Genomic DNA, 26,077 nt, shown 5'->3' with positions numbered 1-26,077 from the left:
CCCGAAAGTGGGGAGGGGTCCCTGAAATGGGGAGGGGTCCCGGGGATGATGGGGGGAGCTGGAACTGGGGAGGGGTCCCCAAAATGGGGAGGGGTCCCCAAAGTGGGGAGGGGTCCTGGGGATTTTCGGGGATTTTCGGGTGGATTTTTGGGGGATTTGGGACCAAATTTGGGGGCGGTTTTGGGGCATTTTTGGGGCATTTTTGGGGGAATTTTTGGGGGAGTTTTTGGGGGAATTTTCGGGGAATTTTGAGTTTATTTGGGACCGTTTGTTGTGGTGGATTTGGGCGGAATTTTGGGTTGATTTCGGATCTTTTGGGGGGATTTAGGGGGGATTTTGCGGCATTTTAGGGGTATTTGTGGGCATTTTTGGGTGGATTTTTGGGGTATTTGTGACCATGTTTTGGGGTATTTTTGGGTGGATTTTTGGGGTATTTGTGACCATGTTTTTGGGGTATTTTTTGGGGTATTTTTGGGTTGATTTGTGACCATGTTTTGGGGTATTTATGGGGGAATTTTGGGGTATTTTTGGGGGTATTTTTGGGGTATTTTAGGGGTATTTGTGACCATGTTTTGGGGTATTTTTGGGCGGATTTTTGGGGTATTTGTGAGCATTTCTTGGGGTATTTTTGGGTGGATTTGGGATTGATTTGTGACCATCTTTTGGGCTATTTTGGGGTGAATTTGGGATTGCTTTGTGACCATGTTTTGGGCTGTTTTTGGGTGGATTTGGGATTGATTTGTGAGCATGTTTTGGGCTATTTTTGGGTGGATTTGGGATTGATTCGTGAGCATGTTTTGGGCTATTTTTGGGTGGATTTGGGATTGATTTGTGAGCATGTTTTGGGGTATTTTTGGGTGGATTTTTGGGGTGTTTGTGCCCGTTTTTTGGGGTATTTTGGGCCGAACTGTAGTTTGATTTGTGCCCACGTTCTGGGCGGTTCTGGGGGGGTTCTGGGGGGGTTTTGGGGGGTTTGTGCCGGTTCGGGGCCGTCCCGGCGCTCACTCACGGCGTCAGGCGCGGCCCCAGGAGGCGCCGCAGCTCCCGGAGCCCCCCCCGGGGCAGCAGCAGCGGGGGCGGGCAGGGCCCCCCCCCCCGGGGCAGCAGCAGCACCAGGGGGGGGCCCGGCCCGGGGGGGCCCCGGCGCAGCCCCCGCAGCCGCCCCAGGGGCACCGCGAACCCCTGGGCCCAGCCTGGCGGGAAACAGGCAAAACACCTGAGATCGACCCCGGAATCACCCAAAAACCCCACAGAAATCACCCAAAAACCACCCAAAAACCCCACAGAAATCACCCAAAAATTCACCCAAAAACCCCACAGAAATCACCCCAAAACCCCACAGAAATCACCCAAAAATTCACCCAAAAACCCCACAGAAATCACCCAAAAACCACCCAAAGACCCCACAGAAATCACACAGAAATCACCCAAAAACCCCACAGAAATCACACAGAAATCACCCAAAAACCACCCAAAGACCCCACAGAAATCACCCAAAAATTCACCCAAAAACCCCACAGAAATCACACAGAAATCACCCAAAAACCCCACAGAAATCACCCAAAAACCACCCAAAGACCCCACAGAAATCACCCAAAAATTCACCCAAAAACCCCACAGAAATCACCCCTAAAATTCCCCAAATCACCCCAGGGGCACCCCGAATCCCTGGGCCCAGCCTGGCGGGAAACAGGCAAAACACCTGAGATCGACCCCGAAATCACCCAAAAACCCCACAGAAATCACCCAAAAACCCCACAGAAATCACCCAAAAATTCACCCAAAAACTCACCCAAAAACCCCACAGAAATCACCCAAAAACCCCACAGAAATCACCCAAAAATCACCCAAAAACCCCACAGAAATCACCCAAAAACCCCACAGAAATCACCCAAAAATCACCCAAAAATCACCCAAAAACCCCGCAGAAATCACCCAAAAACCACCCAAAAACCCCACAGAAATCACCCAAAAATCACCCAAAAACCCCGCAGAAATCACCCAAAAATCACCCAAAAATCACCCAAAAACCCCACAGAAATCACCCAAAAATCACCCAAAAATCACCCAAAAACCCCGCAGAAATCACCCAAAAACCACCCAAAAACCCCACAGAAATCACCCAAAAACCACCCAAAAACCCCATTTTTTCCCCCTTTATTCCCCATTTTTTCCCATTTTTTCCCCCCATTTCTTCCCCATTTTTCCCCATGTTTTCCCCAAATTCCCATTTTTCCCCATTCCCCCCATTTTTCCCCCTTTATTCCCCATTTTTCCCCATTTTTCCCCATTTTTTCCCCATTTTTTCCCCATTTTTTCCCATTTTTCCCCCATTTTTTCCCCATTTTTTCCCCATTTTCCCCCCTTTATTCCCCATTTTCCCCATTTTTCCCCATTTTTCCCCCATTTTCCCCCCATTTTTTTCCCATTTTTCCCCCTTTATTCCCCATTTTTCCCATTTTTCCCCATTTTTCCCCCATTTCTTCCCCATTTTTCCCCATGTTTTCCCCAAATTCCCATTTTTCCCCATTTCCCCCCATTTTTCCCCCTTTATTCCCCATTTCCCCCCATTTTTCCCCATTTATTCCCCATTTCCCCCCATTTTTCCCCATTTTTCCCCATTTTCCCCCCATTTTTCCCCATTTTTCCCCATTTTCCCCATTTTTTCCCCATTTTTCCCCATTTTCCCCATTTTTCCCCAATTCCCCTCACCGTGCCGGGGCCGGGCTCGGGGCGGGCTCAGCACGGCCCAGTCGGGCTCCAGGCCGGGGTCAGGGGGGTCCTGGGGAGAATTCGGGGACAATTTGGGAAATTTTGGGTTTTTTTGAGCTTTTTAGGGGAATTTGGGGGAAAATTTGGGGGATTTTGGGGGGAAATTTGAGATTTGAGTGAAATTTGGAGGATTTTTGGGGAATTTGGGGGCACCGTTGGGATTTCGGTGGTTTTGGGGCATTTGGGGCAGATTTTGGATTTTTGGGGCATTTTTGAGGATTTTTTGGGGATTTTGGCGGAAATTTTGTGCATTTTGGGGGGGATTTTGGGGGCGTTTTGGGGAATTTTTTCAGGTGGGTTTTGGGAAATTTGGGGGATTTTCTTGATTTTAGGGGGGATTTTCATTTCTGAGATTTTGGGGTTATTTTGGGGAGGATTTTTGGGGATTTTGGGGCATTTTTTCAGGTGGGTTTTGGGAAATTTGGGGTGATTTTCTTGATTTTTGGGGTTGGCTTTGGTGATTTTTGGGGAGGAATTTTTGGGGATTTTTTGGGGTGATTTTTGGTGATTTTGGGGTGATTTTGGGGTGATTTTTGGGGTGATTTTTGGGTGATTTTTGGAGGATTTTTGGGGTGATTTTTGGGTGATTTTTGGGGTGATTTTGGGGATTCTTTGAGGTGATTTTTGGGGATTCTTTGAGGTGATTTTGGGGTGATTTTTGGGGATTTTTGGGGTGATTTTTGGGGTGATTTTGGGTTATTTTGGGGGATTTTTGGGTGATTTTTGGGTGATTTTGGGGATTTTTTGGGGTGATTTTTGGGGTGATTTTTGGTGGTTTTGGGTCTCACCTCCTCCCCAGGTGGTTCCCAGTTCTTCTCCAGGGGTTCCCATTGCAGCTCCAGGTCCCCGTGCTGGGAAACCAGTACAGACCAGTATGAACCAGTACAGACCAGTATGAACCAGTATAAACCAATATAAACCAGTATAAACCAGTATGGACCAGTACAGACCAGTATGAACCAGTATAAACCAGTATAAACCAGTACGGACCAGTATGAACCAGTACGGACCAGTATGAACCAGTATAAACCAATATAAACCAGTACAGACCAGTATGGACCAGTATGGAGCAGTGGTTACCTTTCCCCACCCCCTCCCAGTATATCCCAGTATAACCCAGTACATCTCAATCCCCTCCCGGTCCCTCCCAGTTTATCCCAGTCCCTCCCAGTTTGGTTCCCAGTTTGCTTTGAGTCCCTCCCAGTCCCTCCCAGTTTGTCCAAATCCCCTCCCAGTTTGATCCCAGTCCCTCCCAGTATCCCCAGTTTGGTCCCAGTTTGTCCCCGGTATATCCCAGTATCCCCAGTGTCTCACTCCCAGTCCCTCCCAGTTTATCCCAGTCCATCCAAATCCCCTCCCAGTATCCCCAGTTTGGTTCCCAGTATATCCCAGTATATCTCAGTCCCTCCCAGTATCCCCAGTTTGGTTCCCAGTGCCTCCCAATCCCTCCCAGTATAAACCAGTCTGTCCCAGTCCCCCTTTAATCCCTCCCGGTCCTTCCCAGTGCATCCCAGTTTGGTCCCCAGTATCCCCAGTTTGGTCCCCAGTATATCCCAGTATCCCCAGTCCATCCCAGTATAACCCAGTTCCCTCCCAGTCCCTCCCAGTATATCCCAGTATGTCCCAGTATCCCCAGTTTGGTTCCCAGTCCCTCCCAGTATAACCCAGTCCTCTCCAGACCCCTCCCAGTATCCCCAGTTTGGTTCCCAGTGCCCCTTTAACCCCTCCCAGTTCCCTCCCAGTTTGATCCCAGTCCCTCCCAGTCTCTCCCAGTATCCCCAGTTTGGCTCCCAGTCCATCCCAGTAGGCCCAGTTTGGTCCCCAGTATCCCCAGTCCCTCCGAGTATATCCCAGTATCCCCAGTTTGCTCCCAGTTTGCTCCCAGTGCTCCCAGTTTGCTCCCAGTCCCTCCCAGTGCTCCCAGTCCCTCCCAGTTTGCTCCCAGTTTGCTCCCAGTTTGCTCCCAGTCCCTCCCAGTTTGCTCCCAGTCCCCCCCAGTCCCTCCCAGTATATCCCAGTATCCCCAGTTTGCTCCCAGTGCCCCCCGTGGTCGCTCACCCGCTGCCACACGCGCAGGTGCCCCCGCAGGAGCCCCTCGGGGCCGGACGGAGGCACGGACAGAGGGACGGACACGCCCGGGAGGGACAGCAGCACCTGCGACAGGGGCACGGCGTCACCAGCGTGGCACTGTCACTGTCACTGTCACCAAACTGTCACCAGCGTGGCACTGTCACTGTCACTGTCACTGTCACTGTCACCAAACTGTCACCAGTGTGTCACTGTCACTGTCACCAAACTGTCACCAAACTGTCACCAGTGTGTCACTGTCACTGTCACCAGTGTCACCAGTGTGTCACTGTCACTGTCACTGTCACCAAACTGTCACCAGTGTGGCACTGTCACTGTCACCAAACTGTCACCAGTGTGGCACTGTCACTGTCACCAAACTGTCACCAAACTGTCACCAGTGTGTCACTGTCACTGTCACTGTCACTGTCACCAAACTGTCACCAGTGTGGCACTGTCACTGTCACCAAACTGTCACCAAACTGTCACCAGTGTGTCACTGTCACTGTCACTGTCACTGTCACCAAACTGTCACCAGTGTGTCACTGTCACCAGTGTGTCACTGTCACTGTCACCAGTGTCACCAGTGTGTCACTGTCACTGTCACCAAACTGTCACCAGTGTGTCACTGTCACCAGTGTGTCACTGTCACTGTCACCAGTGTCACCAGTGTGGCACTGTCACTGTCACTGTCATTGTCACCAAACTGTCACCAGTGTCACCATTGTGTCACTGTCACTGTGTCACTGCCATTGTCACCACTGTCACCAGTGTGGCACTGTCACTGTCACTGTCACCAAACTGTCACCAGTGTGTCACTGTCACCAGAGGGGCACTGTCAGCACAGTGTCACTGTCACTGTCACCACCGTGTCACTGTCACTGTCACTGTCACCATTGTCACCATTGTCACCACCGTGTCACTGTCACTGTCACCAAACTGTCACCAAACTGTCACCAGTGTGTCACTGTCACTGTCACTGTCACCAGTGTCACCAGTGTGTCACTGTCACCAAACTGTCACCAGTGTCACCATTGTGTCACCCAGGGACGGACAGAGGGACGGACACCCCCGAGAGGGACAGCAGCACCTGGGACAGGGGGACGGCGTCACCAAAGCTGTCACGGTGTCACCAGAGTGGCACTGTCAGTGTCACTGTCAGCACAGTGTCACTGTCACCTCTGTGTCACTGTCACCACCGCTGCCACCGTGTCACTATCACTGTCACTGTGTCACTGTCACCAGAGTGTCACCACTGTGTCATTGTCACTATCACTGTCACCGTCACCTCTGTGTCACTGTCTCTGTGTCACTGTCACCACTGTGTCACTGTCACCACCGTGTCACTGTCAGTGTCACTGTCACTGTGTCACTGTCACCACCGTGTCACTGTCACTGTGTCACTGTCAGTGTCACTGTCACCACTGTGTCACTGTCACTGTGTCACCGTCACCGCCGTGTCTCTGTCAGTGTCACTGTCACTGTGTCACCGTCACCGCCGTGTCTCTGTCAGTGTCACTGTCACTGTGTCACTGTCACTGTGTCACTGTGACCACCGTGTCACTGTCAGTGTCACTGTCACTGTGTCACTGTCACCGCCGTGCCACTGTCACCGTGTCACTGTCACCGTGTCACTGTCACCGTGTCACTGTCACCACTGTGTCACTGTCACCGTCCCCATCACCTGTCCCTGTCAGCCGTCACTTGTCACCCCTCCCCTGTGGCTGTCACTGATCACCACCGCTGTCACCTCTCCCCGTCCCTGTCCCTGTCCCTGTCCCCGTCCCCTCCCCCCAGCGCGGTGTCACCCGAGGGAGGAGGACACCAAACCCCGGGGCCATTTTGGGGTCCCGGAGCCGATTCTGAGGGGTCCCGAGGGGAACTTTGGGGTCCCGGGGGGTTTTTGGGGGTCCCGGAGAGGATTTTTGGGGTCCCGAAAGGATTTGGGGAAGTTTTTGGGGGGATTTTGGGGTTTTTTGGGGGGGGGGGGGAGGGGAGGCCTCACCCTCCCTCCCGCCGCCTCCGCCATGGCCGCTCAACCGCTTCCGGTGGTCACGCCCACTTCCGGTACCGCCCCGGCCCCACCGACCAATCAGAGCCGCGGGATCACTACCGTCGGGACAGAAGCCACGCCCATTCCGGCGCCATTAGCCGCGCCCGCTCATCCTGCTAACCAATGGTAACAGCGAAATTAGCATAAACCTCGGCCAAGCTCAGCCACGCCCCAACCCAGCACGCTCTCCCATTGGTTGATTCCCGGTTAAGCCCCGCCCATTCCGTACCGTGGCCCCGCCTTTTCCGCCGCCGCCATCTTGGGGGCGGCCCCGGGGCCGCCGAGCGGTTCCGGCCGTGCCGCGACCCCCCCGGACCGGGACCCCGAAATTTCCTTTTCTAACCCCAAACTTCCCTTTTCTAACCCCAAATTCCCCTTTTCTAACCCCAAATTCCCCAATCTAACCCCAATTTCCCCTTTTCACCCCCTAAATTCCTCTTTTTACCCTCAAAATCCGCTCCGGGACCCCAAAATTCCCCTCGGGACCCCCAAATTTCCGTTTTTTACCCCCAAATCTCCGCGTGATCCCCTCGGGACCCCCCCCCCCCAAAAAACCTTCCCAGACCCCCCGGGAACCCCAAAAACCCAAACGGGACCCCCCTCAAAATCCTCCTAAACCGCCCCAATTCCCTTTTAAACCGCTCCCAGACCCCCCAAACCTTCCCCAAATTCCCCAAATCCCCTTAAATCCCCCCCAAATCCTCCCGAAAAGCTCCCAAATCCCCCCCAAACTTTCCCAAACCCCACTTAAAGCCCCCCCAAGTTTGTCCCAACCCCCCCAAATTTTCCCAAATTTCCCTCAAATCTCCCCAAAACCCCCCCAAATCCCCCCCAAACCCCCTCAAATCCCCCCAAATTTTCCCAAGCCCCCTCAAACCCCCCCCAAATTTTCCCTAACCCCCCAAATCTCCCCCAAATCTCCTTTAATCCCCCCCAAATCTGCCCAAAACTCCTTTAAATCTCCCCCAAATTTGTCCCCACCCTCCCCAAACCCCCCCAATTTTCCCAAACTCCACTTAAACCCCCCCAAATCCCCCCAAAACTCCCTTAAATCCCCCCCAAATCCCCCCTAAATCCCCCCAAGCCCCCTCAAAACCCCCCCCCAAATTTTTCCAAATTTTTCCAAATTTTTCCCAAATCCCCCCAAGTTCCCCCTCAAATCTCCCCCAAATCCCCCCCCAACACCCCCAAACCTCCTTCAATCCTCCCCAGACCCCTCTAAAACCCACCCAGGACCCCCCAAATCCCCCCCAGCCCCCTCAGACCCTCCAAGCCCCCCCAAATCACCTCGAACCCCCCCAAATTTTCCCAAATCTCCCCAAACCCCCCCTAAATCCTCCCCTTAAATCCCCCCGATTCCTCCCTAAACCCCCTTCAATCTCCCCCAAACCCCCCCCGAACCCTCTCAAGAGCCCCCCCAAATTTTTGCCAAATTTCTCCGAAGCCCCAAAACCCCCAAATTTCCCCGATTTTCCCCCCAAATTTCCCCCCGATGTCGTCCCCCCCCCATTCCTGGCGGTCGTTGGTGGCGGCCGCCGAGCGCTTCCGGGGCTCCGCGGGGGCTCCGGACGTGACCATTTTGGGCTTCTGGGGGGGGCCCGGTGGCGGTGGCGGGGGGGCCCCGGCGCTGCTGCAGCACGGCCCCGGCGCCCTGGGCGCGGCCACGCGCAAATTCCTGCCCCAGATCCTGCGGGAGCTGCTCGGGGACCCCCGCGGCCCCCCGAATTCAGCACAGGATTCAGCCCCCAATCCGGAATTCTCACCCCAAAATTCAGCCCCCAATCCGGAATTCTCACCCCAAAATTCAGCCCAGAATCCGGAATTCTCACCCCAAAATTCAGCCCAGAATCCGGAATTCTCACCCCAAAATTCAGCCCCGAATCCGGAATTTTCACCCCAAAATTCAGCCCAAAATCCGGAATTCTCACCCCAAAATTCAGCCCAGAATCCGGAATTCTCACCCCAAAATTCAGCCCAGAATTTGGAATTTTCAGTCCAAAATTCAGCCCAAAATCCGGAATTCTCACCCCAAAATTCAGCACAAAATCCGGAATTTTCACCCCAAAATTCAGCCCCAAATCCGGAATTTTCACCCCAAAATTCAGCCCCGAATCCGGAATTCTCACCCCAAAATTCAGCCCAGAATTTGGAATTTTCAGTCCAAAATTCAGCCCCAAATCCGGAATTCTCACCCCAAAATTCAGCCCAGAATCCGGAATTCTCACCCCAAAATTCAGCCCCGAATCCGGAATTTTCACCCCAAAATTCAGCCCAAAATCCGGAATTTTCACCCCAAAATCTTCAATTTTTAGTTCCAAATTCAGCCCCGAATTCGGAGTTTTCACCCCAAAATTCAGCCCAAAATCCGGAATTTTCACCCCAAAATTCAGCCCAAAATTCGGAATTTTCACCCCAAAATCTTCAATTTTCAGTTCCAAATTCAGCCCCAAATTCAGCCCAGAATTCGGAGTTCTCACCCCAAAATTCAGCCCAAAATTTGGAATTTTCGGTCCAAAATTCAGCGCAAAATTCGGTGTTTTCATCCCAAAATTCAGCCCAAAATCCAGAATTTCTAGCCCCAAATATTCCATTTTTAGCTCAAAATTCAGCCCAGAATTCGGAATTTTCACCCCAAAATTTGGAATTTTCACCCCAAAATTCAGCCCAAAATCCGGAATTTTCTGCCCAAAATTCAGCCCAGAATTCGGAATTTTCACGCCAAAATTCAGCCCAAAATCCGGAATTTTCACCTCAAAATTCAGCCCAGAATTCAGCTCGAGGTTTGGAATTCTTAGCCCAAAATCTTCACTTTTTAACTCAAAATTCAGCCCAGAATCCGGAATTTTCACGCCAAAATTCAGCCCAAAATGTTGAATTTTCAGCACTAAATCAAGCCCCAAATTCAGGCCTAAATCCACCCAAAAATGCTGAAATTTCACCCCAAATTCCTGAATTTCCACCCCAAAATCTTCAATTTTCACCCCGAAATTTCCTCCAAAATCCCGAATTTCCACCGCAGGATTTTCCCCCAAATCCTCCGATTTCACCCCAAAATCTCCAATTTTCAACCCTCAACCCTCCCCTGAATCCTCCATTTTCACCCCAAACTTTTCCCCGAAATTCCCAAATTCTCCCCCAAAATCCTCCCCTGGACCCCCCAAAAAATCCCAAAGTTTCTCCCCCAAATCCCCCCAGGAACTCCCCGAGTTTTGCCCAAAATCCTCCAATTTCACCCCAAACTTTTCCTCAAAATGCCCCAAATTTTCCCCCAAACGCCCCCAGAATTCCCCCCCGGAGGAGGGGGGGGGAGGGGGCGGCGCCCAGTGACGTCATCGGTGAGGGGGAGGGGCGCTTTGGGGGAAATTCGGGGACTTTTGGGCTTTTTTGGGGTTTCGGGGCGGATTTGGGAATTTTTGAGGGAATTTTTGGGGATTTTGGGGAGGTTGGAAATTTGGGGGGATTTTTGGGGGGATTTTGGGGGGTCTGGGGGTTTGTGAGGTTTTTTCGGAGGAATTTTGGGGATTTTATGGGGTTTTTCTTGGGGGGAATTGGGGAATTTTGGGGGGATTTGGGAATTTTTGGGGGGAGAATTTGAAATTTTGGGGGGGAGATTTTTGGGGAAATTTTGGGGGAAATCTGGAGTGGATTTGGGGGGAAAATTTGGGGGATTTGGAGAAAGTTTGGGGGGTCTGGAGGGGATTTTGGGGAGGTTTCGGGGATTTTGGGGGGATTTTGGAGGGGGTCCCGGGTTTATTTTGGGGGGGATTTGGGGGAAATTTGAGATTTTTGGGGGGTTCTTGGGATATTTTGGGGGGATTTTGGGAAATATTTTGAATTTTGGGGGGATTTGGGGAAATATTTTGCATTCTGGGGGGGATTTTGGGAAATATTTTGAATTTTGGGGGGATTTTGGGAAATATTTTGAATTTTGGGGGGGATTTTGGGAGGACATTTTGAATTTTGGGGGGAAATTTGGGGGGGATTTTGGGAAATACTTTGAATTTTGGGGGGGATTTGGGGAAATATTTTGAATTTTGGGGGGGATTTTGGGAAAACATTTTGAATTTTGGGGGGGATTTTGGGAAATACTTTGAATTTTGGGGGGGATTTTGGGAAATATTTTGCATTCTGGGGGGGATTTTGGGAAATATTTTGAATTTGGGGGGGTTTTGGGTAATTCCGGGTTTTGGGGGGGTCCCGTGGGTTTTGGGGTCCCCCGTGACCCCCCCGTGTCCCCTCCCCCCCCAGGGCTGTTCCCGATGGACGAGGAGTGGGGGAGGGGCCCCGAGGAGGAGCCGGAGCCCGACTGGGACAGCGACGGTGGGGGAGGGGCAGGAATTGGGGATTTGGGGGCCAAATTCGCGGTGAAATTTGGGAAAATTCAAAATTTAGGGTGGGGGCGCTTTTAGGAATTTTTTAAAATTTTTTTTTAAATTTTTTGGGGCGTTTTTAGGATTTTTTAAAAATTTTTTTTAAATTTTTTGGGGCACTTTTAGGAATTTTTAAAGATTTTTTTAAAATTTTTGGGGGGCGTTTTTAGGATTTTTTTTTAATTTTTTGGGGCATTTTTAGGAATTTTTTAAATTTTTTATTTAATTTTTTAGGGCGTTTTTAGGAATTTTTAAAATTTTTTTTAATTTTTTGGGGGTGTTTTTAGGATTTTTTTAAGTTTTTTTTTTTTTGTTTTTAGGGCGTTTTTAGGAATTTTAAAAAATTTTTTTAAAAAAATTTTTGGGGCGTTTTTAGGAATTTTTTTAAATTTTTTTTTTAATTTTTCAGGGCATTTTTTACGATTTTTGGGGGGATTTAAAGGATAATTGAGAGGATTTTAAGGGCATTTTTAGGGGGATTTTAGAGAATTTTTGAGGGGATTTTTAGAGGATTTTCCAGTAAATTTTAACGGGTTTTTGAGAAGAATTTGAGGGATTTTTAAGGGATTTTTGGTGGATTTTTAGACAATTTTTTAGTGAGATTTTAGAGAATTTTGGGGGATTTTACCAGGATTTTTAGAGGATTTTAAAGCAGATTTTAGGGGCTTTTAAAAGATTTGTGAGGGAATTTTAGGGAGATTTTTTTGAGAGGATTTTAAAGGGATTTTAGAGGATTTTTTTCAGCAAATTTTAGAGGATTTTTGAGAGAAGTTTTAGGGATTTTGAAAGGATTTTAAAGTGGATTTTAAAATCGATTTTAGAGAATTTTGAAAGGACTTACAGATATTTTCAAGGGGATTTCAGGAGGTTTTTCAGGGGTTTTGGGGTATTGAGCATTTTTGGGGGTTTTATTTTGCAGGTCTTTTTGACTTTTGGATTTTTTTGGGGTTTTGGGGGTTTTTTTTGTTTTTTTTTTTTTTGTTTGGTTTTTTTTGGGGGGATTTTGGTGGCTTTTTTGGGATTTTTTAAAGGTTTGGAGGAGTTGGGTTGGTTGTTTTATTTTAATTTTGGGGGGGTTTTGGGGGAGTTTTTTGGTTTTTGACGGGGATTTTTCGGGGGTAGTTTTTGGGTTTGTTTTGGGTTTGTTTTGGGGGGGGTTTTCTTGGGGTTTTTGTTCGTTTTTTTCTGTTTTTTTGTACTTTTTTCCCCCCCTGCCCACCCTGACCCCATTTCCCCCCCAGAGAGCGGCCCCGATCCGGTTCTGTTCTGGTTCTTTTTTATGGTGTTTTTCATGGTTCTGTTTTCTGGTTCTGTTTTCTGGTTCTTTGTGGTTTTTTACGGGGTTCGTTTGGGGTTTTTTTGTTTGTTTTTTTCCGTATTTTGGGATTATTTTGTTTTTTTAAATTTTTAAATTTTATTTAATTCTCCTTTCTGCTGCCCGTCTTTGCCCCGCAGAGAGCGGCCCCGATCCGCTTCTTTTCTGGTTCTTTTTTATGCTTTTGCTTCGTGGTTCTGTTTTCTGGTTCTGTTTTCTGCTTCTTTGTGGTTTTTTACGGGGTTCGTTTGGGTTTTTTTTTGTTTGTTTTTTCCGTATTTTGGGATTTTTTTTTTTTTTTAATTTTTAGAATTTTATTTTATTCTCCTTTCCGCTTTATTTTATATTCCTTTTCGCGTCTTTGCCCCGCAGAGAGCGGCCCCGATCCGCTTCTTTTCTGGTTCTGGTTCTGTTTTCTGGTTCTGTTTTCTGGTTCTTTGTGGTTTTTTTAACGGGGTTCGTTTGGGTTTTTTTTGTTTGTTTTTTCCGTATTTTGGGATTTTTTTTTTTAAATTTTTAGAATTTTATTTTATTCTCCTTTCCGCTTTATTTTATATTCCTTTTCGCGTCTTTCCCCCGCAGAGAGCGGCCCCGATCCGCTTCTTTTTGGGTTCTTTTCATGGTTCTGTTTTCTGGTTCTTTGTGGTTTTTTACGGGGTTCGTTTGGGGGTTTTTTTTTCCGCATTTTGGGATTTTTTATTTTTTTTAAATTTTTTAAATTTTATTTAATTCTCCTTTTCGCGTCTTTGCCCCGCAGAGAGCGGCCCCGATCCGGTTCCGCCGCGTTCGTTCCCGGCCGGGCCCGCCCTGGCGCGGTCGCTGCCGCTGCCGGTGCCGAGCTGGGCACGGAGAGCCCCGGGGGACAGCGCGGGCAGCGCCGGGAAGGTGGGAAAGGGGAAATTTGGGGAAATTTGAGGAAAATTTGGGATTTTGAGGGGGTTTGGGGGAAAATTGGGGAGATTCGGGCGAGGTTTGGGGGATTGGGGAGCCATTTTGGGGGAGTTCGGGGAGGATTTAGGGGAGACTTTGTGTCTTTTTGAGGGGGTTTGGGAGGGATTTTTGGGTTTTAGGGAGGATTTTTGAGATTGGGGGGATCTGGGGGATTTTATGGGGGATTTTGGGGTGAAATGAGGGGATTTGGGGAGATTTTGGGGGGTCTGGCTCGGTCGCTGCCGGTGCCGAGCTGGGCACGGAGAGCCCCGGGGGAGAGCGCGGGCAGCGCCGGGAAGGTGGGAAAGGGGAAATTTGGGGAAATTTGAGGAAAATTTGGGATTTTGAGGGGTTTTGGAGGGGGTTTGGGGGGAAATTGGGGCGAAATTGGGGAGATTTTGGGGGAGGTTTGGGAAGATTTGGGAGCCATTTTGGGGGAGTTTGGGGGGGATTCAGGGGAGATTTTGTGTCTTTTTGAGGGGTTTTGGGAGGGATTTGGGGAATTTTTGGGTTTTAGGGAGGATTTTTGAGATTGGGGTGATTTTGGGGATCTTTATGGGCGGGTTTTGGGGGATTTTGGGGGATTTTGGGGGGTCCGGCTCGGTCGCTGCCGGTGCCGAGCTGGGCCCGCAGAGCCCCGGGGGAGAGCGCGGGCAGCGCCGGAAAGGTGGGAAAATTTGGGGAAATTTGGGGAAATTTGAGGAAAATTTGAGGAAAATTTAGAATTTTGAAGGGTTTTGGAGGGGGTTTGGGGGAAAATTGGGGAGATTCAGGCGAGGTTTGGGGGGATTTGGGAGCCATTTCAGGGCAGATTTTGGGGGAGTTTGGGGGGGATTCAGGGGAGATTTTGTGTATTTTTGAGGGGGTTTGGGAGGGATTTGGGGGATTTTTGGGTTTTAGGGAGGATTTTTGAGATTGGGGGGATTTTGGGGATTTTTATGGGGGAATTTGGGGGCATTTTTGGGGAATTTTTGGGGTTTCGGGGCCATTTTAGGGGGGATTTTTGGGTTTTAGGGGGGACTTTTGATATTGGGGGACTTTCATGGGGGGTTGGAGGGAAATGGGAGGATTTTGAAAGGTTTGGGAGGATTTTTGGGGTTTCAGGGGATTTTTAGGGGGAATTTGGGGGGGTTGGGGGTTTTTGGGGGGAGATTTTGGGATTTTGGGGGGGATTTTGGGAAGATCGTTGGAGTTTTGGGGGGAAATTGGGGAGGTTTGGAGGTTTTGGGGGGGTTGGGAGATTTGAGGGGGATTTTGGGGGTAAATTTGGGGGCTTTGGGGCCATTGGGGGCATTTTGGGGGCGATTTTGGGATTTTTGTGGGTTTTGGGGGGGATTTGGGGGCAGTTTGGGGGGAATTTTTGGGGTTTGGAGGGGAATTTTCTGGGGGCCTTTGGGAGGATTTGGGGAGGTTTGTGGGGATTTGGGGGGAATTTTGGGGCCTTTGGGGGCGATTTTGGGGATTTAGGGGCGGTGTGGGGGCCTCAGGGGGAGGTTTGGGGACATTTGAAATGTTTTGGGGGATTTCAGGGAACGTTTGGGTCGATTTGCTGAATTTTGAGGCGGTTTGGGATATTTTGAAGCCGCGGGTGAGAAATTTGGGGATATTTTGGGGTTCGTTTGTGCGATTTTGGGAGGATTTTCAGGGCTGGTTTCGGGGCTGATTTTGGGGGATAATTTTGGGGATTTTTGACCCTTCAACCAGCCCAAAACCCCCCAAATTTTGCCCATTTCAGGCCCCCCCAGACCTGGAGCGAATCGCCGCCTCCATGCGGGCCCTGACCCTGCGGGGCGGCGGCGACGGCACCGAAATGTTCGGGGACCTCCCCCGGCCCCGCCTCCTGGCTGGGGACCCCCCCTGACCCCCCCAAAAACCCCCCCAAAACCCCCCCAAAACCCAAAATACCCAAAAGCTGCAAAAAAAAACCCCAAAACCCCAAAAAAGTCCCAATTTCAAAGCCTTAAAATTCACATTTTTTTACCCCCCCCCCCCCCCCCCCGCAATCGATTTTTGGGGTGATTTGGGAGCCCCCCTAAAAAATGGTTGGAAGAGCAAAAATTTTGGGGTTTTCAGGTCAAATTTTGGGGGTCACACCCTAAAATTTGGGGGTTTTCCCTGAAATTTGGGGGTTTTACCCCAAAATTTGATATTTTGAACCCAAAATTTGGGGAATTTTCCCTAAAATTTGGGGGTTTAGAGCCTTGGGGACCCCCCCAAAAAATGAGGGGGGCTCTTCAACACCCCCTCCCCAAATTGGGGTCCCCCCAAAAGCTCAATGGGGGAGGGGAGACCCCAAAATTTGGGGGATTTTCCCAAAATTTTAGATTTTCACCGCAAAATGTGGGGGTCGCCCCTCCCCCCACCAAGTGTCTTATTTTGGGGGGGTCCCGCCCCTCCCCCCCCCGCCTTGCACAGATTTTGGGGGCCCCTCCCCCCAAAAAACGGGGGCGTGGCCTTTAAAGGGGGCGGAGCCACCGGGATTTTGATTGACAGCTCTGAATCTGGGGCTCGCCCCCCATTTTGTAGCAGATTTGGGCGTGGCCTTTTGGAAGCCCCGCCCACTTTATTTTTGTCCAAAGCTGATTGGGCAAAGCCGCCGAGGCCACGCCCACTTTGCCAATAAACTGACAGTTCACGTTCTGAGCGCTGATTGGTTGGGCTGGAGGAGGGGGCGGGGCTTGGACGCCTTAAAGCGGCAACGCGCGGGTGGGGCCCACGAGGGGGGAATTAAAAGGGCAACAAAGCCCCAAAATTCGGATTTTTTTGGGGCGCCCTATAAAATTTTGGGGGGTTCAAAAAGAGGAAAGAAATTTATTTTGGGGTGGAAAAAAATTTATTTGGGGAGGGAAATGGGGGTTGGGAGGGGCATTTAAAGGGAATTAAAGGGGGTTTGGGGGAAATTTTTGGGATTTTGGGGGGAACTTTTTGGATTTTGGGGTTTCTGGGGTTTTGGGGTGCCCCAGGTTTCGGGGTCCCCCCTAGGCCTGCATCACTGGCCGGGATTTTTTGGCCTCCAGGGAAACCCCGGCCCCAGCAAAGCCGGTCCCCGCCCTGAGGGGGGAAAATGGGGTGAGGGGGGACCCCGAAATGCAACAAAGAGCCCCAAATTCACCCAGATCCCCCCCAAATCCAACCCGGACCCTGAAATTCACACAAATCCCTTCCAACCCCCCCAAAATCCGCTCCAGACCTCCCTGAACCCCCAAAATACCCTGAAATCCCCCCAAAATCCTCCCTGAACCCCAAAATCCCCCCAAATCTGCCTCAAATTCCCCCCAAATCCCCCCAGAACCCCAATTTACCCAAATGCCCCAAATTTACCCCAGACCCCCCCAAACCCCCCAAAATGCCCCCAAAATTCCTCCCAAACACCCCCGAAATCCCCCCAATATTCACCCCCGGTGCCCCAAACTCCCCAAATCCACCTGAAACCCCCCAAAATCCCTCCCAGAACCCCAAAATCTCCCCAAAATCCCCCAAATCGCCCTGAAAATCCTCCCAGAGCCCCCAAAATCCATCTCAAACTCCCCAAATCCCCCCAAAATCCCCCCAAATCCCTCCTAAAGCCCCCAAAATCCACCCCAGAATCCCAAATTCCCCCAAACCTCCCAAAAATCTGCCCCCAAAATCTCCCTCAAACTCCCCAAATTGCCCAAAATTCCATCCCAGACCCCCCAAAATCCACCCCAGAATCCCAAAATCCACCTCAGACCCCCCCAAAATTCAGCCCAAATCTCTCCCAAATCCCCCCAGAATCCCAAAATCCCCCAAACCCCTCCGAAATCCCCAAAAACGCCCCCAAAACCCACCTCAAATCCCCCCAAAACCCCTCCTCATCTCCCCCAATCCCCCCAAAATTCCCCAAATCCCCCCAGAACCCCAAAATCCCCTAAAATCCGTCCCAAGCCTCTCCCAGAGGCCCCCAAAATCCCTCCCAGATCCCCAAAATCCACCCCAAACCCCCCAAAATTCCCCAAATTCACCCCAAACCCCCCAAAATTCCCCAAATTCACCCCAAATGCCCCAAAATTCCCCAAATTCACCCCAAATGCCCCAAAATTCCCCAAATTCACCCCAAATTCCCCCAAAATTCCCCAAATCCACCCCAAATCCCCCCAAAATTCCCCCAATTCACCCCAAACCCCCCAAAATTTCCCCAATTCACCCCAAAACCCCCAAAATTCCCCAAATTCCCCCAAATTTCCCCAAACTCCCCCCCCCCGGCCTTTGCCCCGCCCCCACCCTCTGCAGCTCGATGACGTCACCGTCGCTGAGCTCCGCCCCGCTCAGGGGGTCCCGCATGTCCGGCCAGAGCAGGCGCTGCACGGCGGCCAGAGTGACCACGGAGCCCCTGCGGATGGACAGAGTGACCACAGTGACCACTGAGTGACCACTGAGTGACCACTGAGTGACCACTGATAGCCCAGAGTGACCACGGAGCCCCTGCGGATGGACAGAGTGACCACAGTGACCACTGAGTGACCACTGAGTGACCACTGATACCCCAGAGTGACCACTGAGCCTCTGTGGGATGGACAGAGTGACCACAGTGACCACTGAGTGACCACTGAGTGACCACTGTGACCACTGAGTGACCACTGACCCCCTGTGGGATGGACAGAGTGACCACAGTGACCACTGAGTGACCACTGAGTGACCACTGTGACCACTGATAGCCCAGAGTGACCACTGACCCCCTGTGGGATGGACAGAATGACCACAGTGACCACTGAGTGACCACTGTGACCATTGAGTGACCACAGTGACCACAGTGACCACTGATACCCCAGAGTGACCACGGAGCCCCTGCGGATGGACAGAGTGACCACAGTGACCACTGAGTGACCACTGATAGCCCAGAGTGACCACTGAGCCTCTGTGGGATGGACAGAGTGACCACAGTGACCACTGAGTGACCACTGAGTGACCACAGTGACCACTGTGACCACTGATAGCCCAGAGTGACCACTGAGCCTCTGTGGGATGGACAGAGTGACCACAGTGACCACTGAGTGACCACAGTGACCATTGAGTGACCACAGTGACCACTGAGCCCCTGCATGGACACAGAGAGTGACCACAGTGACCACAGTGACCACTGATACCCCAGAGTAACCACTGACCCCCTGGACAGATGGACAGAGTGACCACAGTGACCACTGATGGCCCAGAGTGACCACTGAGCCATGGACAGACGGACAAAATGACCATTGGTACCCCCAGAGTGACCACTGACCCCCTGGACACACGGACAGGGGTCACTGAGAGGTCAGGGGTCATACAGGGGTCACCCAATGGCCAGTGGTCACTCAGGGTCATTCAGGGCTGTCAGTGGTCACTCAATGGCCACTCAGTGGTCACTCACAGGGGGCAGTCGGGGTGCCGCTGGTCAGTGCTCACTCCGTGGTCAGTCAATGGTCACTCAGGGCTATCAATGGTCACTCAGGGCTATCAATGGTCACTCAGGGGATATCAATGGTCACTCAGGTCAGTCAGTGGTCACTCAGGGGATATCAGTGGTCACTCAGGGTCACTGGGCAGTGGTCAGTGGTCACTCACGATGGCCGCAGCACAGCACACGGGGTGGCATTGCCCAGCGGGTCGCCGGTCAGCGCGCACACGTAGCGGTCACTCAGCGGTCAGTGGTCAGTCAGTGGTCACTCAGGTCAGTCAGCGGTCACTCAGGGTCACTGGGCAGTGGTCAGTGGTCACTCACGATGGCCGCAGCACAGCACACGGGGTGGCATTGCCCAGCGGGTCCCTGGTCAGCGCGCACACGTAGCGGTCACTCAGCGGTCAGTGGTCAGTCAATGGTCACTCAGGGGATATCAATGGTCACTCAGGTCACTCAGTGGTCATTCAGGTCACTCAGTGGTCACTCAGTGGTCACTCAGGGGCTATCAATGGTCACTCATGATGGCCGCAGCACAGCACACGGGGTGGCATTGCCCAGCGGGTCGCCGGTCAGCGCGCACACGTAGCGGTCACTCAGCGGTCAGTCAGTGGTCACTCAGGGGATATCAGTGGTCACTCAGGGTCACTGGGCAGTGGTCAGTGGTCACTCACGATGGCCGCAGCACAGCACACGGGGTGGCATTGCCCAGCGGGTCCCTGGTCAGAGCGCGCACACGTAGCGGTCACTCAGCGGTCAGTGGTCAGTCAGTGGTCACTCAGGTCAGTCAGTGGTCACTCAGGGTCACTGGGCAGTGGTCAGTGGTCACTCACGATGGCCGCAGCACAGCACACGGGGTGGCATTGCCCAGCGGGTCACCGGTCAGCGCGCACACGTAGCGGTCACTCAGTGGTCAGTGGTCAGTCAGTGGTCACTCAGGTCAGTCAGCGGTCACTCAGGGTCACTGGGCAGTGGTCAGTGGTCACTCACGATGGCCGCAGCACAGCACACGGGGTGGCATTGCCCAGCGGGTCGCCGGTCAGCGCGCACACGTAGCGGTCACTCGGCTCTCGGGCCAGCAGCTGCGCGGGGCTCAGGCCGGGCGCGGCCGGGGTGAAGCGGACGCTGACCAGCTGGGCCAGGCGCAGCTTCCGGCCGGACATCGGGCACCGGACGCTGCGATCCTGGGCACGGACGGACGGACGGACGCGGAGAGGGGAAAAGAGCGGAAAACGCAGAAATTAACCCAAAATTAACCCAAAAAATCCAAAAATTAACCCTGAAAAATCACCCCAAAACCACCAAAATTAACCCCAAAATTACTCCAAAAATCACCAAAAACCACCCAAAAAATCACCAAAAGTAACCCCAAAATTATTCCAAAAATCACCAAAAATCACCCAAAAAATCACCAAAATTAATCCCCAAATTACTCCAAAAATCACCAAAAAATCACCTGAAAAATCACCCTAAAACCACCAAAATTAACCCCAAAATTACTCCAAAAATCACCAAAATCACCCAAAAAATCACCCTAAAACCACCAAAATTAACCCCAAAATTACTCCAAAAATCACCCCAAAACCCACCAAAATTAACCCCAAAATCACCCCAAAAATTACCTCAAAAAATCCCAAAATTAACCCCGAAAAATCACCAAAAACCCACCAAAATTAACCCCAAAATTACTCCAAAAATCACCAAAAAATCACCCGAAAATTAACCAAAAACCACCCCAAAACGACCAAAATTAACCCCAAAATCACAAAAAAATCACCCCAAAACCACCAAAATCAACCCAAACCAGCCCAAAAAATCCCAGAATTACCCCAAAACCCCCAAAAATCACCCCAAAAAATCCCCAAAATTAACTCCAAAACCACCAAAAACATCACCCCAAAATCAAAAAAAAATTCACCCCCAAACCAACCCCAAAAAAGACCAAAATTACCCCAAAACCCCCAAAATCAGCCCAAAATCAGCCCCGAACCTCCCCAAAAACCCCAAATCCACCCCAGAGCCACAGACACGGTCAGCGGTCACTCAGCGGTCACTCGTGGTCACTCACGGTCACTCAGCGGTCACTCAGCGGTCACTCACTGGTCACTCGTGGTCACTCATGGTCAGTGGTCACTCGTGGTCACTCAGCGGTCACTCATGGTCAGCGGTCACTCATGGTCAGTGGTCACTCAGTGGTCACTCATGGTCACTCAGTGGTCAGTGGTCACTCAGTGGTCACTCACGGTCACTCAGTGGTCAGTGGTCACTCATGGTCACTCAGTGGTCACTCACGGTCACTCAGTGGTCAGTGGTCACTCAGTGGTCACTCATGGTCAGTGGTCACTCAGTGGTCACGGTCACTCACAGTCACTCAGTGGTCACTCAGTGGTCTCTCAGTCACTCAATGGTCACTCACGGTCAGTGGTCACTCACGGTCAGTGGTCACTCAGCGGTCACTCGTGATCACTCATGGTCACTTGTGATCACTCATGGTCACTTGTGGTCACTCAGTGGTCACTCACGGTCAGTGGTCACTCACGGTCACTGTCGGTCACTCACGGTCAGTGGTCACTCACTCTCGGTCACTCTCGGTCACTCACCGGCCGCCGCAGGCTCTCGGCCGCAGCCTCGGGGGTCAGCGAGGGGATCCAGAAACTGGGGAGGGGTCCTGGGGAGCCTGGGGGGAAATGTCCCAAAAATGTCCCAAAAACGTCCAAAAAATGTCCCAAAATGTCCCAAAAATGTCCCAAAATGTCCCAAAATATCCCAAAAACGTCCAAAAAATGTCCCAAAATGTCCCAAAATTCCCCCAAAATCCCCCCAAAAGTTCCCCCAAAAATCTCCCCAAATCCCCCCAGAGCCCCCTAAAATCCCCCCAAACCCGCCCGGGACCCCCCCAAAATGCCCCCAGACCCCCTGAAACCCCTCCAGACCCCTGAGACCCCCAAAATCCCCCCAAAGCCTCCCCAAATTTCCCCTCAAACTCCCCCAAACCCCCCAGACCCCCAAACCCCCCCAGACCCCCAGGACCCCTCCCCAATTCCCCCTCACCGCTGCCCCCGGGGGTCTCGGCGCCCCCCCGGCCCAGGGGGGGTCTCGGCCTCCAGGAAGCCCCAAATCCCCCCCAGACCCCCCAAAATCCCCCTCAAACACCCCCAAATCCCCTCCAGGACCCCCCCAAATCCCCCCAGGACCCCCCAAAATCCCCCTCAAACTGCCCCAAATTCCCCCAGGACCCCCCAAAATCCCCCTCAAACACCCCCAAATCCCCCCAGGACCCCCCAAAATCCCCCCAGGACCCCCCAAAATCCCCCTCAAACACCCTCAAATCCCCCCAGGACCCCCCAAAACCCCCCTCAAACACCCCCAAATCCCCTCCAGGACCCCCCAAAATCCCCCCAGACCCCCCAAAATCCCCCTCAAACTGCCCCAAAAGCCCCCAGACCCCTCTCAAACCTCCCCAAATTCCCCCCCAGACCCCCAGGACCCCTGCCCAGCTCCCCCTCACCGCTGCCCCCGGGGGTCTCGGCGCCCCCCCGGCCCAGGGGGGTCTCGGCCTCCAGGAAGCCCCTGAGGGCTTTGGCCGCCCCCTCCCCGCTCTGCTGCTGCCGCTGCCGGCGCCGCTCGGCCTGCTGCCGCTGCCAGGCCTGGGGAGCGGAATGGAACCCCAAAATGGAACCCCGAAAATGGGAGAAAACCCCAAAATCCGTCCCCAGACCGGCCCCCAAATCAGCCACCCAAAATCCACCAAAAATTCGGGGCTTTTAGCCCAAATTTCGGGCATTTTACACCAAATTTCGGGGATTTTACACCAAATCTCTGGGATTTTACCCCCAGTTCCTGCCCCTGCTGCCGCTGCCAGGCCTGAACCCCAAAATCGAACCCCAAAAATGGGAGAAAACCCCAAAATCCACACCCAAACCCACCCCCAAATCAGCCACCCAAAATCCACCAAAAATCCAGGGCTTTTGGCCCAAATTTCAGGGATTTTACCCCCAGTTCCTGCCCCTGCTGCCGCTGCCAGGCCTGGAGACCGAAATGGAACCCCAAAAATGGGAGAAAACCCCAAAATCCGCACTCAAACCCGCCCCCAAATCAGCCACCCAAAATCCACCAAAAATTCAGGGATTTTACCCCAAATTTCTGGATGTTTTAATCCCAAATTTCTGGGGATTTAACAGAAATTTTCTGGGATTTTACCCTGAATTTCTGGATTTTTTATCCCAAATTCTTGGGGTTTTAATCCAAATTTCTGGGATGTTTTACCCCAAATTTCTGGGATTTTTTACCCCAAATTCCTGAGTTTTAATCCAAATTTCTGGGATTTTTTACCCCAAATTCTTGGGGTTTTACCCCAAATTTTTTAATTTTACGCCAAATTTCTGGATTTTTTTTTTTACCCCGAGTTCTTCTGCTTTGCCCCAGATTTTCAGGGATTTTTTAGCCCAAATTTCTGGGGTTTTACCCAAAAACTCTGGGAGTTTTAATCCCAAAATTCTGCGGGTTTTTTACTCCAAATTCCACAGATTTACCCCACATTTCTGGGATTTTACATCCCAAATTCTTGGAGATTTCTGGGATATTTTTGGAGCTGTTTTAGGGGGATTTTGGGGGTTTTTTGGGGTGTTTTTGGTGTATTTTCTAAGGTATTTTGGGGTATTTGGATGGAATTTTTGGAGATTTTGGGGGGATTTTTTGAGGGTTTTTTTGGGGTATTTTTGGTGTATTTTAAAGAGTTTTTTTAGATATTTTTGGGGTATTTTGATGGAAGTTTTGGAGATTCCTGGGATATTTTGGGAGGTATTTTAGGGGGATTTTGGGGTTTTTTTGGGGTGTTTTTGGTGTATTTTCTAAGGTATTTTGGGGTATTTGGATGGAATTTTTGGAGATTTTGGGGGGATTTTTTGAGGGGTTTTTTGAGGAGTATTTTTTTGGGTATCTGTGGTGTATTTTTAAGGGGTTTTTTAGATATTTTTGGGGTATTTTTAAGAAATTTTTGGAGATTTTTGGGGTATTTTTGGAGGTATTTTTGGGGTATTTGGATAGAATTTTTGGAGATTTTTGGGGTATTTTTTGAGGTATTTTTGGGACATTTGGATGGAATTTTTGGGGTATTTTTTGAGGTATTTTTGGGGTATTTGGATGGAATTTTTGGAGCTATTTTGGCGGGATTTTGGGGTTTTTTTTGGGGTGTTTTTGGTGGATTTTTTACGGTACTTTGGGGTATTTGGATGGAATTTTTGGAGATTTTGGGGGGGATTTTTGGAGGTACTTTGGAGACTTCTTTGGGGATTTTTGTGGCAGATTTTGGATGCATTTTTGGGGCATTTCTGGGGCTCTCACCTTGGTCTCGCGGGCGATTTTGCCTTTCTGGTGCAGCAGGTAGCTGACGATGGCCTCGCGCTCGTAAAGGAACCCGTCGGGGCTGGGGCACAAATCGGGGACACCCCAAAACGATTTGGGGCGCCCCAAAACCCTTTAGGGTCTGGGAAATCATAGGGACGAAATTTCGGGGGTTTTTGGGGTGGTTTTAGGGTGTTTTTGGGGGGTTTTAGGGTGATTTTAGGGGGGTTTTTGGGGGGGTTTGGGGTCCTCAGGTTTTGTTTTGGGGGTGCCAGGGAGGTTTTGGGGTCCTGGGGGGTTTTTGGGCTGTTTCTGGGGCTGGTTTTGGGTATTTTTGGGATACTTTGGGGTCCTGGGGGGGTTTTGGGGCTGGTTTGGGGTATTTTGGGATATTTTGGGGTCCTGGGGGGGTTTTGGGGCTGGTTTTGGGATATTTTGGGATATTTCGGGGTCCTGGGGGGTTTTGGGGTGTTTCTGGGGCTGGTTTTGGGTATTTTTGGGATACTTTGGGGTCCTGGGGGGGGGTTTTGGGCATTTTGGGATACTTTGGGGTCCTGGGGGGGGGTTTTGGGGCTGGTTTTGGGTATTTTTGGGATACTTTGGGGTCCTGGGGGAGTTTTTGGGGCTGGTTTTGGGTATTTTGGGATATTTTGGGGTCCTGGGGGGTTTTGGGGCTGGTTTTGGGATATTTTGGGATATTCCGGGTTCCTGGGGGGGGTTTTGGGGCTGGTTTTGGGTATTTTGGGATATTCCGGGTTCCTGGGGGTATTTTGGGGTTTCGGGGCTCACTCACGTCACCACGGGGTCCCGGCAGGGCTGCAGGGAGAGGCAGCAGCAATCGAAATCCTTGATGGCGTCACGGCCCACCCGCACCCGCTGCGTGCCGTAGCCCGAGGCGGCTGCGAGGGACACGAAGGTGGCACAGCTGTCACCCCCGCGGGTGTCCCCAAAGCCCCCAGAGCCCTCCCGGCGCCCGGCGCCACCTGTGTCCTTCTTCCTCTCGTGGTAGCTGTACACGGCCCCCGCCGTGCAGTTCTTGCCGTGCCGCGTCATGGCCGCGCCTCAGCAGCTCCGGGGCGCTCCTGGAGGGACGGAGAGCAGAATTTGAAGGGGTTCCGGGAGGGATTTTGGGGAATTTTTGGGGTTTTTTGGGGAATTTTTGGGGTTTTTGGGGGGTTTTTGGGGGTGCGGGCGCGCGGCTCCCTCACGGCCGGCGCCCGGGCAACACCGGAAGGCGGAAGTGGCGAACCGGAAGTGCGGCGGGTAAAAGGGTCCGGGTGGGAGCAGCACTTTGGTTCCTCCCCCTCTGTTTCTCAGCTCCCAGTTTGCACCAGTTCCGCCCAGTGGCTCTCAGCAGCTTAGCCGAGACCCCTCCATGGTGTTCCAAGCCCCGCCCTTATAAGGAAAAAGCCCCGCCTCTTTTCATTCTATAGGCACAGCACAGCCACGCCCTTACCCCGCCCCTTGCCCTATAGAAAATTCCTGGGCCCGCCCCTTTCCCCGCCCCCTTTTCGCCCATTGACGCGGCTTGGCCCCGCCCCTAAGGGCTCCCGCCACTGTGTGGCCACGCCCCCTTTCCATATATGGGATAGCTTAACCCCGCCCTTTAATCGTTTATAGAAGCAGTTTAGCCCCGCCCCTAAGGGCTCCCGCCAGCGTCTAACCACGCCCCTTCTCCATATATGGGACGCTTAACCCCGCCCTTTTTGTCGCCGCTTGGCCCCGCCCCCTCAGCGCTGCCTCTCCGGTGTGACCACGCCCCTTTTCCATATATGGAGCCACGTCGCCCCTCCCTTTTTGTCGCAGCTTGGCCCCGCCCCCTCAGCGCTCCCGCC

The 26,077-nt window shown here is 51.7% G+C and overlaps 2 protein-coding genes across 2 annotated transcripts; one reads left to right on the top strand and one right to left on the bottom strand.

The window, feature by feature from the left end:
• The first annotated feature begins 8,385 nt into the window (after nucleotides 1-8,385).
• AKT1S1 (AKT1 substrate 1) lies at nucleotides 8,386-15,477 on the top strand. The gene is made up of 4 exons (XM_058822759.1): nucleotides 8,386-10,227; nucleotides 11,141-11,212; nucleotides 13,335-13,462; nucleotides 15,243-15,477. The coding sequence occupies exons 2-4, from the start codon at nucleotides 11,152-11,154 to the stop codon at nucleotides 15,366-15,368; spliced, it is 315 nt and encodes a 104-aa protein (XP_058678742.1). The 5' UTR covers nucleotides 8,386-10,227; nucleotides 11,141-11,151; the 3' UTR covers nucleotides 15,369-15,477.
• Nucleotides 15,478-16,317: 840 nt separating this feature from the next.
• NOSIP (nitric oxide synthase interacting protein) lies at nucleotides 16,318-25,468 on the bottom strand. The gene is made up of 8 exons (XM_058822752.1): nucleotides 25,226-25,468; nucleotides 25,036-25,141; nucleotides 24,243-24,324; nucleotides 22,408-22,546; nucleotides 21,500-21,576; nucleotides 19,890-20,083; nucleotides 17,739-17,858; nucleotides 16,318-16,558 (listed from the first exon to the last, which is right to left on the bottom strand). Exons 1-8 carry the CDS (start codon nucleotides 25,293-25,295, stop codon nucleotides 16,486-16,488), a joined length of 861 nt encoding a protein of 286 aa, XP_058678735.1. The 5' UTR covers nucleotides 25,296-25,468; the 3' UTR covers nucleotides 16,318-16,485.
• Nucleotides 25,469-26,077: the final 609 nt, after the last annotated feature.

This window comes from Ammospiza caudacuta, chromosome 34 (genome assembly GCF_027887145.1).
Source record: "Ammospiza caudacuta isolate bAmmCau1 chromosome 34, bAmmCau1.pri, whole genome shotgun sequence".
Lineage (NCBI taxonomy): Eukaryota > Metazoa > Chordata > Aves > Passeriformes > Passerellidae > Ammospiza > Ammospiza caudacuta.
This window is presented reverse-complemented; position numbering and strand designations above follow the sequence as displayed.

Coding starts and splice junctions, on each gene's coding strand:
- AKT1S1 (XM_058822759.1), top strand. CDS start 11,152: ATGGACGAGGAGTGGGGGAGGGGCCCCGAGGAGGAGCCGGAGCCCGAC. Junction 11,213..13,334: donor GCCCGACTGGGACAGCGACG/GTGGGGGAGGGG, acceptor TTTGCCCCGCAG/AGAGCGGCCCCGATCCGGTT. Junction 13,463..15,242: donor GCGCGGGCAGCGCCGGGAAG/GTGGGAAAGGGG, acceptor TGCCCATTTCAG/GCCCCCCCAGACCTGGAGCG.
- NOSIP (XM_058822752.1), bottom strand. CDS start 25,295: ATGACGCGGCACGGCAAGAACTGCACGGCGGGGGCCGTGTACAGCTAC. Junction 25,142..25,225: donor CGAGAGGAAGAAGGACACAG/GTGGCGCCGGGC, acceptor TGTCCCTCGCAG/CCGCCTCGGGCTACGGCACG. Junction 20,084..21,499: donor CCGAGAGCCTGCGGCGGCCG/GTGAGTGACCGA, acceptor GTCCGTGCCCAG/GATCGCAGCGTCCGGTGCCC.